Source organism: Lycorma delicatula, chromosome 6, assembly GCF_047948215.1.
Source record: "Lycorma delicatula isolate Av1 chromosome 6, ASM4794821v1, whole genome shotgun sequence".
In the NCBI taxonomy this organism is placed as follows: Eukaryota; Metazoa; Arthropoda; class Insecta; order Hemiptera; family Fulgoridae; genus Lycorma; species Lycorma delicatula.
The window spans coordinates 74,482,046-74,494,185 of NC_134460.1; the positions used below are offsets into that span (position 1 = coordinate 74,482,046).

A 12,140-nucleotide genomic window follows, 5' to 3' on the forward strand; every position below is an offset into this window, starting at 1 on the left:
GGGTTTATGGACTTTCTTTTTACACGCTCTTTCACCATCTTCCATTTTAACAGATATTCTTCTGTTGATTCAAGTGAAACAGCCTTATTCTGTGACTTAGTGAGTGAAATTCTAACTTTCTTTTTTGGTTCAGGGAAGTCATCTTGAAGTGGATCAGGAATTTTAGTTTTTACTTTTGAATCTGTTTGCAGACTTGTAACAATGTCTGTACAATCTTTGTTTTTGTTAAATGATGTTACATGAGATATTCTGATTTTCTTCTTGGGTTCTGGTAGATCACTGTATATTGAATCTGAGGTTTCATTTGTTAAAAATTTATCATTAATACACTCATCTGATGCTTCTGAATCTGATATAGTGATAATATCTGAATCAGAATTACTTAAAAAATATGTTCCATTCTCAGAAGTTTCATTGTTGAATGTAATTTCATATTTTTTGAAGTGATCACCAGATTTCATAGATTTATGTTTTTTGCGATTTTCTTTCTTAGAGTTATCAATGTTTAACGTTTTAGATGAACTGTCAGGTTTGTGAATAAATTTTATTTTTTTGTTATTTTTTATGTGTCTGTAATCTTGTTTTATAGAGTTAAGTTTTTTTGATTTTTTATGTAGAATTCCCTTTTTATCATCTGTACCACATTCTATTTTTAAAATGTTATCTGTCTTATAACAACTTTTACTAGATCCAGTTTCATTAGTTTCTGATAAATTAGTTGTGTTTTTATTTTTGATTGTTTTACTTGGAAATCTATCAAAGCATTCCATCAATTCAGTATTTAGTGAATAAACACTTATTGCTTTATTTTTTTGTTGACGTGGTTCTGAAGTACTAACATCTTTCAATTTTTTACAGTCATTTATAGTCTCTACAAGAGTAATATTTTCCTTAACATGTTCCTTGTCTTCCAATGAGGAAAATCCTTGTAGAACATGAGATTTTATTGCTGATAAATGAATTGGACTTTTACAGTCAGTTTTATTTGAAATCTGAACAGTATTTTCTAAGTTAATTGAATTATTTAATTCATCAATAAAATTATGTGTACATTCACAATCTTCATGAATTTTAGATTCTATAGTTTGAGTAGATTTAAAAGAGTATTTTATTTTTTCATCTTGATCAAAATGTTTAAATTCTAAACTATTCTCTTTTTTATTTAAACCATGTTTGAATCTTGTTTTTAATTCTGAAATAGGAGTAGGATTATAATATGGAATGTTTGAAGGAAGTGAACTTGTATGAAGAAAACTTTGTTTGCAAATATCTGAGGACTTTGTAAAGGGTTCATTCTTAGTACACCTGGTTTCATTTTGATGCGAGTTCTTTTCTGGTTCATGCAAGAAAACTTGTCTCACTAAGTTACTATTAGTTTGCTTTGAGTCGCTGTTTACTGTACTTATAACATTTGCTCCTGAAGAAATAGTTGTTTCTTTTTTACAATGTCTGAAATGACAATAATTACGATGGCATAAATTACTACTGTAGAAAGGACAGTTAATTAATTTAAAATATCCCTTTGATGGTAGCATTGATCCTGTATTGTTATAAAATATATTATTAATATTATTTCTACAATACCTGGAAAACACTTGGGTAAAATAGTTGAAATAATGTTAAGTTTTACAGTATCATTATTCTTCACGTATTTCACAATTAAATTAAAAGTTAATGAAAAGTACCTCTCTATTTTTGACTAGTTATATAATTTATAAGTATATTCTAGAGAACTATAAAAAAAATGTGTGTGCCCCATCAAGTTTAAACATATCAAACTGAACGTAACAAATAGTTCTACACACGACGTTTGCACCAAAAAAGAACGAAACGAAGTAAAAAAAAGTACGCAAAGGCTCATTATTAACATTATTGTTACAGTACTACTTTTTGTATTAGTACCAAATTGCAGAACGTTATATAATGTCATCATTTATGTTTTAAAAAATTATTTTGAAAATTACGAAATTATACAAAACTTGCGCTTACATAATGAAATAATATTCAATTAAATCTGGTTTAATGAATTAATATTCTATAATGAATTACTGAAGTGGAATATTATAAGTTTTCTATTATTTAATTCTAAACGAAATTGCCACTAAGTCCTGCAACATATTTAAGTTGGTAAAAACTGGTTTTAAACGAACAATATGTGCTTTTACAAATTTTTTTCAAAATGTTTGATATCAAATTTGAATTATACAAGATTAATGCAATCGACATGTAGACATTTTTCTTCAGACTCTATTGGTAGCACTGCGTAACTTTTCGTCTGCTGCTCAAGAAGTGAACTGCCGGTGATATTTTGAGTTTATTGACATTGCTGAATAAATTAATTGTTGTGAATCATTTTTTAAAAATTTTTATACAATGGCTAAATTTTAAACTTTCCTGGCATTGTTTACTATCAACAATATTGTTTTGTTGCAAAAAGTGGTTTTTGTGACTACCGGTTCATTGGCCTTGATGTTGAAATCCATTTGAGTGCTAAGCAGCAGTAATTTGGACAACAGCGTTAAGAAGTAATGTAAGTTAAGGATTTTTTCTAAACAAATTGTATGTAACATAATTGTAGTGGTTGTTTATGGGTAAATTAATATAATATAATGTTTATTCTGGTTGGCAAGTTTTTCAAAATGGCACGACCTTGAAATAAATTAAACCGACTTTACTGGTAATTAACTATTATTTTATTTACTCTTTGCAGAAAGTGTATTAATTGAAGAGGTAATAGATTATTAATAAATGTTGTTTTTTTAATATAGATTTTCCAGAATAGAATTATTTGCCCATATATTATTATTTTAGTAATTTGTACTGACGTATGCTGTTAAAACGATGTGTATTTTTGCGCAGGTGTGATGTATGATCACTGCCAATTTCTCCATAATGAAGACCAATTATTTGTGTAATTTTATCACGATGATGATGTAATGTAATGAACCAGATACGACAGCAATATTTGTGAAACAAGTGACAAACATTGTATAGATAGTAGAATGTGTGTAAGATTTGTTAAGCCGTAATTTATTAATCATATTTTTTGTAGCATTATTTATGTAGGATATAATAGTGTTAAAAACCAAATATTCTGTTTGGCTACATATTAACAATTCCAACATAAATTAACATTATTCTAAAATTTAAATGTTTTTTTCTTTTGCTTTGTACTTTGTACAAGTTGTATTTATATAATTAAATGGACTTATAAAAACTGCATAGATATTGAAAATGTTAGAAAACGATTTTCTTTTATGCACAATATTATTTTGGAAGATTGGTAACTAAAAATGAAAGAGAATTTGGGTTGGGGGAATGTGTTATAAAAACTATGTAAATGATTAATTTTTGTTTTTGTCAAAGCAAATAAATGAAGTCCTTTCAGCAGCACTTTGGCCATCTGATCAATATTATTAAAGTATATGGTCATGAAATTGAATTTTGGCTGTTAATGCTACTGTTTGCCATTTTTTGTTGGATAAATAAATTTTCAAAAATATATATTTTTTAAAAATTATGTCTGAAATGAAATTGTTGATGAATTTTTCTCTTTTAAATGCTGTTAAATCTTAATTTGTACATTTAATAAGATGTAATTTTTTTACTGTTTTGTTGTAATTATACTTTTTCAATGATTAAATATACTATTATTATTACTGCAATATATTATCCATATCTGTAAGAGCCTATAAATAATGATTATAATAACAGTTTACGATTGCTTAAAGTATTAAGTAGAACAGAAATATTTTTTCCAAATTATTTATTTTGTTATTTTTATACAGTTAGTTTTCAAAGTAGTGGTAGCAAACATAGTTTTTAATTCTGATTGTTTTGCATCTGGATTTAATTATTGTATTTATATTATGTTATATATAAGCTGAATTATGTCGTAATTCTCCAGATACCATATCTGTTATGTAGAATGGAACTCTCAGCCCAGAACACAAATCAAAAATAATAGTAGTAATGAAAATCTTTAATTTAACTTTTTTCCTTTTTTAAATTTCAATTTTTGTCCCATGAGCTGTATACTCAGCAAAGTAAATCACAAGTTTCTAAAGTAAATTAAAATTCAATTTGCTTTAATTTTCATCAAAATTTGTCACAAAAAATGCATCTTTAGCTGTTTGCCATAAACTTTTTTCTATAAGATTCGAACCTTAGTTCCTCACCTTGTAGTGAAATCGGTAACGAATGTAAAATTATTTCAAACGGTTTTTGTGTATTGATTTTTTTTTGGTGAAAATATCTGAGCATATAAATTAAAAAAAAACAGTAGATTTAATTTTTCATTCATTTATCGTTTTCTTTGCTAACTTTACCCTGACTCCGTAACGCCAAAGGTAATTTTTCATAAAGATGAGCCATTCCATTAATAAAAGTGTACATGTAACAAATATCCAGGGTTTTATTTTAGTACATGATTATTCTACACAACTGCAAGTAGTGAGTTTCCATGCTGTTCATATATTGCCCCATGCATTCAGACACAAGTTGTTAATGAGCTAAAATGATAATGCTATAGAATTCACCATAATGTAATTTATATCATGTTTGTGAAATGTTAGGTTATATTGACCTATGTGGTCATTTACTTTAAACATTTCTAGCCATTTTATCCTTTTTGTCTGTAAGCAGCTGAGTTATGATAAAAATAAGGTATTTTTTAGACATCATTTTACAGATCTGAAGCAATTTCTGATACCTACCATATCCTAAGATTCATGCTCTTTTCAGGTCTTTTTTTGCACCTACACTATACTGATTTTCTAGCACTGTTTTAATCAGCCTTTACTCCTCTTGTGACATACCCAGTACGTTAGCGTTTCTGTTAATTTTTTTGGTTAAGCTTATATTTGTTGACTACCCCATTTCTTTTCTTCTCTTCTGTTTTCTTGTACCTTTTTTCTTATGAGCATTATATTTGTAATACATAAATATTGTTTCGTTGAAAAATTAACTTCATCTGGCAACATAACTGTTAAATCCTATTAAAAGCTTCCATAGTCATTGCTATCTTATTTTTATTTCATTTTCATTGTTGCAGTCATTTAATGTTGCTGACACTGCACCTAAGTTTGTGTTTGTCCTATTCTCTCTTTTGGTCAGAAATTCATTGCCTTATTATATTATATCCTCGATACTTTTTGTTCCCCAAAATTCATTTTCATGCCACATTGTCAGTGGTTCCTAATTTAAAAATACAATTATGTTGAATATAATTGTTTTTACCTCTGATAAACATTGTCCTTGATTCAGGTACAATATTTCAATTAATTTTCTATCTTTTCAGTCTACTTTTTAGTTATTTGTATTAATTTATTCCATTTGATATAGTAAAATGCTTTTTGTCTGTCTGTGAAACATACACTTAGACTAACCAATAGTTTTTATTAACTGAACACATCCTTTCTCCCTCTCCCCTTACTAATCGATAATGTTTATAACTTTTTTACTTAGTTTTCAGTTCAGAATTTGCAGAAGAATCTGGTAAATGAACAGTTGAAATTATTGTCCTGTAATTTTGACATTATTGTATCATGTTTTTTTGGGGGATTGGAATTGTTTTAACAAATTTTTCTTGCCACTTCTGTAAGGTAATATATTATAGTCTCACTATCTCTTTTATTCTTTCTTATTTAAAGCATTTAATCACATGTTTATATTCCTATAGTTTTTTCATTCTTGCTTATAGACTTCCAATTTAATTTAAGGATTGCTGGTATTGATTTTCCCTTTTGTCAGTTTATTTTGATCTTCTATGAGACATTCATTTAGTTTTTTTTATTAAATTAGTTTCTCCATGAATGCTCCTTTTGAAGTATCCTCTTTCTTAAAAGAAGTAGAATTACCAGTCTCTACTGGCATTTCTGTAGTTCTGTACAGGAGTAGTCCATTTTGTGTGCTCTAACTGCACAAAAAAAAATTAGTCCTCTCTTATCCATTTTCCAATTTTTTGTAAGTCCTCTTACCTTCTTCATCCCTCAAAATCTTGTATTTTCTTCTGTCTTCCATTTTTTCAATCATCTCTTTGGTAACTCCCTTCATTCTCCCCTTAATAAAGGCAATTGTTTGTTCTAATTGTCTTTTCACTTGCAGTGGTTAAATGTGTGTTAATTTCTTTCTAGCTATCTTCTCTCCTATCTCTTATTTCCATACATTTTTCACCATTCAATTAGTTTCTTTGTTTTTAAAACTAGTGTTTATCATAATATCTTATTTTGCTTACAAAACTTAAAAAAAAGCCCTGTCTATATTTTCACACTATTTGGTCTTAGTATTACATCTTGTAGTATTATCCTACAAAAATGATCATAGCTTTCTCCCTATCTGTTCATACATTTCTTCAGTTCTATGTATTTTTGTTTTTTTTTTTTCTGATCTGCCTGCTTTTATTAGTTCTCTTATTTCCATGTACCTGTTTGTGCTTTAGAGCTACTCCTAATGTGGGAAACAGATGCCTCTAGTGAAATACTTTCTATTTCTTGTTCCTTACCTGTGACTTAACCAGTTTGAGTTGCTCTACAAAGTAAGCTACTGCTGGCACACTTTTCAAGGCCAGCAGAGCAGGCTAGTCCCACTACCACAATCTTCAAGAGTCTAACTAATATCTTGAAGATAGTTTACCTGATGTATTAAACAATATATAAAATTTAGTCCATTGTCTAAATTTAGTTAATAATTATAGACATTTTATAGCAACCTCTTACAGTTAAGTGATGTGGTGAGCAATTCAAAATATTTATTACACAAAAAATGAGTCTGATTTCAAAATATTTTATTACAGGAAAAATGGCTATTATTGCCATAACCTTCCTGAGAGTTTGATAAATGCTATAGTAAATGAGTTCAGATCAGAAGTGTTTTCTTGAGTAGTGAAAAAATATTGATATAGATATATGGACATCTTGATTAGATGTTTAACTACTTGTATAAGATAACTTGATATTTATACTTTATAAATTTTAAAGAAAAGTTAATGCTAAACATTGCATTTATTACTTTTTAAAATTGATTTAAAGCAGTTAATAATTTGTAGGCACTTTGAAAAAACTGCATTTTGTGTATGATTATTACTCAAGGTTTTATACACTTTACATAATGGAAGAAATAAATTTTTCTTAGTGTTATAAAATTTTTTATCCTAACGTTTTGTAGTTCAAGATTCACTCAAAAATTTTTGAATTCACTCAAAATTTTTTAGTGGTAATTACACTTTTTTTGTGGATATTTCTGTTTAAAATATGTCTGGCAGCAGTTTCTCATTGTAGTGTTAGTTTAGCTTGGTATGTTGTTGCCATCCTGGACAACTTAATATTCAAAACGCTTAGAGACTACACTGACTTTAGTTAAAGGAACTATAAAAATAATTGACTTGTATCCAGATTACTTCCATAAAATGCTGTTTGAAAATTTACTAATTTTCATTACATTCACTATAAATTTACAAAAAATGTGCATAATTGGTTGAATTCTATATACTACAAGAAAATAGGTTTTTCCATTATTTTATTCATTATTGTTCATTAGCTAGTACAGATCAGGATATTTTCATCTTGTTATTTTAGAAATAATGTAGCTTTATTTTGTGTAAATATTTTTTCTACTTCATCTTAGTGATGCATTTTTTGCTCAAGGTTTGCAGATAGTAGTATCTCTACTTAATTGCCCAATAAAATTAAAATTATTGTTGGCCAAGCCTTAGGAGCCAAACCCACCAGATTGGTCTAGTGATGAACACATTTTCGCAAATCAGCTGATTTCAATGTAGAGAGTTCCAACGTTCAAATCCTAGTAAAGACAGTTACTTTTATATGGATTTGAATACTAGATCGTGGATACCGGTGGGTGTTCTTTGGTGGTTGAGTTTCAATTAACTACACATCTCAGAGATGGTCGACCTGAGACTATACAAGACTACACTTCACTTACACTCATACGTGTCATCCTCATTCATCATCTGAAGTAATACCTGACTGTGATTCCTGGAGATTAAACAGGGGGAAAAAAGGCCTTAGGAGCCAGATCAGCACTACCCCTCTTAAAACCTACATTATAAATTAAGCAATTATGAACTGGTTATTCCATGGAAAAAGTAACTTAAAAACTATGATTTGTTGTTGTACAGATCCATTTGCACAATAAATTCTGCTACACGATTCACAATTATTTTCTTGTAATAAAATATTGTTAACTGATGATATTGAGGAAAATTTTAATTTGCTCTCAAGAAGAAAAAAATTAAAAATTACAAAAATTTTTTTTTTTTAATAGTACTCTTTCTTTTGAATGAGTAGAAAAGAACCACTCCCTCATTTGTATCTGTTTTTATAGATTAAAAGTTGTAAAATGGATTTGTGAGTTTGAATCTCATTTAGAAACATTAGTTCTTATCTTGGCTTTTTTCTGAAATGTCATAATTGACCTCTACTTTTACTTTTTAGATGTCATCGCAAAAAAAATTATGCAGTTTTCTTAAAACTTTAGTGTTAACACAAATTAATTGTTCAATTATCAGGTTTAGAGAAAGAGATCGTACCTCTAGGGATAGAAGAGGTAGAGGAGGAGCAGTTGGTGCTGGCAGAGGTGGATTTAGAGATGGTCGAAAAGTAGCAGGAAGAGGACGAGGAGGTGGCCTGGTATCAAAGTTTACTGGAAATGTCAAATTAGGAGGCATTATGAAAGCCAAACAACCTGGTGGTACACTTAATAAACCAAGATGGGATGTAAGTGCCCTGCAGCCTTTTAGAAAGGACTTTTATGTGCCCCATCAGAATGTGTGTAGCAGGTAATTCTTTCATTATTAAGTATTGAATTTTCCAGTTATGTAAGCTGTATTTTTATTTATTTTGTCTATTATACAGGATATTGCATAAAAAACAAGGTGAAAATAATAAAAGTTCATATCAACATAGGTCCGGAAAGTCTTTGTTTATGAGTTATGGCTAGCGAAAGATTTCACCTGTATTTCAATTCTTCTAATAAAAAGAAGCCCTTCTGTAATTTTTAGAACCCAAATTAAGGAGTAAAGTTAGTGATTTCTTATGCAATTTGAGCTAGGGAATAGGGTTAAAACAGGTCCCAGAACTAGTCGTTTTTAAGGTATCTGCTGTAAAACACAAAATTCTGTGTCAAAAAACTAGTTTCTTTTGGTAAGTAGTAGCATAACTTTGTTAAATAACTAATAAATGTGAAAGATTTAGTAACAAGACTTTTAGAGAATTTAGTTCTGAGAAATTTAATGTAAATACAGCCAATAAAAATTTTAAAAATCAGTTTATTATTGAAGCAAAACAGACTAAGAATAGACAGAATCGTATTATTCTTTCTGTACCCAGTAAATATTATTCTTAATATAGCAAAACAAAAAAAATAAAGTACATGAAATGAAAAATGGTAGCAAAATAACAAACATCAGTTGCAGTAATTGTTGCACAACACTACCCAACATAAAATATTTCCGGTGGGATTCTGTTTCCGTATCATCTCTGAGACATTTCATATAAATTCAATAGCATTTTAATGCGTAACTCTTAATTAGTATTTACTTTTTTTTTGTAAGCTGTCGTTTTCATATGGCTCCAAGTGAAGTAATGTAGTGGCGTTAAATCAGGTGATCAATCTCGTTTAAGAAATTCGCATTCAAGTGATTTCTAGCTGCTAAAGAAGTGTGCTGTTGCACAATCATGCTGGAAAATCATTTGCAATCTAGTAAAGGTACATCCTCGAAAAAAGTCGGCAAATTATTTTTTCAAGAAATGAACATATGCATCTCCCGTAATGTTTTCATTGAAAACCAATGTTCCCAGAATTTTGTTGTAAATAATGCAACGCCAAACTTTAATGTGAAATTTGTTGGAAACCAGTTTCTACAGTACCATCTGGATTGTCTTCACTCCATAAATTTTTAGAATTGAAGACTCCCATTTTTCAAGTGGCTTCATCAGTAAATAAAATTGAATTTATCTTATTAGTGTTGGCTAGAAGCCAATGGCAGAAGTTTTAACTGCAAAGGATAATCTGTTGGCCACAAATTTTGAACCTTCTGTAGGTGAAAAGGATAAAGACATTATTTCCGTAGAATTCACCATATTTTGTTTATTGACAAACCAGTGCAACATGAAATTCTCCTTGCACAAGTGCTTGGGCTCTGCTGGATATGCTGAGTCACACAATTTTAATCAACACAATGATTTACATTGCATTGAATAGAAAATGAACACGTTAGAGGTGACCTATTTCTTCATAAATGCTGATAGACCGAAGAATGTTTATTAGGTAAGATATTATTTTTTTTTGCTTCAATAAAAAACTGATTTGTAAAAGTTTTTATAGGCTGTATTTACATTATTAGTTTTCTCAGAATTAAATTCTCCATAAGTTTTGATACTAAATCATTCCATTTGTCATTTTTAAACACTGAATTTTGTGTTTTACGTCAGATATCTTAAAAACTATTAGAGATACAGTTCTGGGACATTTTTTATCTTGTTTACCACCTCAAAATACATGAGAAACCTCTAAGATTACTCGTTAATTTGGGTCCTGAAAATTACAGTAGGGTTTCTTTTTTTTATTAGAAGAGCTGAAATCCGGGCAAAATCTTTCGCTAGCTGTAAGTCAAAAACAGTGTTTCCAGATCTGTGTATGAACTATTTTCATTACTTTTACCAGTAGAACATTTCCTGAAAGTTTCTCAGTTTCTTCATGGGACACTGTATAAGTATGGTGAAGACAAACAGTTGAACAAAAAGTTGTTAGCAAATTTAACTTCATTATATTATGAATTTATATATCTTATTTCTGTTGTGTCATTAACTAAAGTTATATCATTAATTCTTGCAATAGTAAAAATTCTATGTACTTGTAAATGCAAATACTTTTTTTTACTGCATTTTAGATTCCATAAAGCTCAGTTCAAATCATTTTTAAAAAAAGCTGAAATATTGTTGAATATGCCTAACTATATTATTTTGGTGATTGTAAAACAGAATAAGTCTTTACTGAATAATATAGATATAACTTAACTTACCAACATATTAATCAGTTAATCAAATGTATTGAGAACTAAATATTTAATTACTAAATTGAACACTACTAAAATTGAAGATAAGTAAAATAAGAATAATAACTTTGTACAGACATGCACATTATGCTTAAATACCAGTTTATTAAACTGCTGTATTTAACAAGGCAATACCTCCATGGACTTACAGTCAACCAGTAATAGACCACACAACTAGTGTGATTTATTATGAATTAAATAATGAGAAAAATGGTGAAACATGAGTTGATATATCAACTCATGTTGTTTTGGGACAGAAATTTATACCAATTAATTCTGTTACAAGGGTAATTCCTTATATATGTTTACAAATTTTATTTTAATGGCTACAAAACAAAATAAGACTTGGATGGTACAGTTCGGAGAACATAAGCTTTTAGATGTGATTAATGCATTAAATTATAAAATACTTTATTAAATTAAGTGAATTTACTCATATTTTTATGTTCACAATCACATTTTCTTTATATGGAATATTAACTATCACACTTAATGTGATGGTAAAAGATAAGTTTTCTAATATATAAATTTTAATATAAACAATGATGGTTGTAGGCCATATTATTTTGGACTGTGAAACTAAATTCTATTTTATGTTAATCTTCTAAAAATCTGAATTTTATTAGTAATCTGATGTCAATGCCTTATTGCATGCAAATGGTAGCAAATTACCTACAATGTTCTCGTATGGAAAACACAAAATTCACCTGCTGATAAATTGGTAACTGGCATAGAAAATATAATTACAGATTTCAGCATCTTAATGGTATCTGCAAGAAAAAAGTATGAGCTATACAGGAGGCTATCAGATGTAATAGCTCTCAAATAATTACTTGCTAAGTACTGTTCACGATGAAGGTTCTGATGTAGATGCAGAAGGTTTTGGGTTCAAAACTTAATCTGGCTTGGCATTTTTCTTGAACTGCATATTTTCATTACCATATTCCTTTGTACCCTACCTATAAGGTTTTACTTTAATTAATGTAAACCAAATCCCGGATTGCAATATTTTACCTAAAGTCAGTAGAATACAAGAAAGATGGAAAGTGAAAAATAACAGCCTTCTTCG

The 12,140-nt window shown here is 28.8% G+C and overlaps 1 protein-coding gene across 2 annotated transcripts in view; it reads left to right on the forward strand.

Moving 5' to 3' along the window:
* The first annotated feature begins 2,263 nt into the window (after positions 1-2,263).
* Positions 2,264-12,140, forward strand: part of LOC142325941 (uncharacterized) — a 39,964-nt gene continuing 30,087 nt past the window's right edge. The window contains exons 1-3 of one of the 2 annotated variants that reach the window (XM_075367899.1): positions 2,264-2,530; positions 2,860-3,004; positions 8,525-8,794. In XM_075367899.1, coding sequence (XP_075224014.1) covers positions 3,003-3,004; positions 8,525-8,794 — 272 coding nt within the window. In that variant the 5' untranslated portion in view covers positions 2,264-2,530; positions 2,860-3,002. The remainder of the gene's footprint in view (positions 2,531-2,859; positions 3,005-8,524; positions 8,795-12,140) is intronic. The other variant, XM_075367898.1, reaches the window with a different exon arrangement.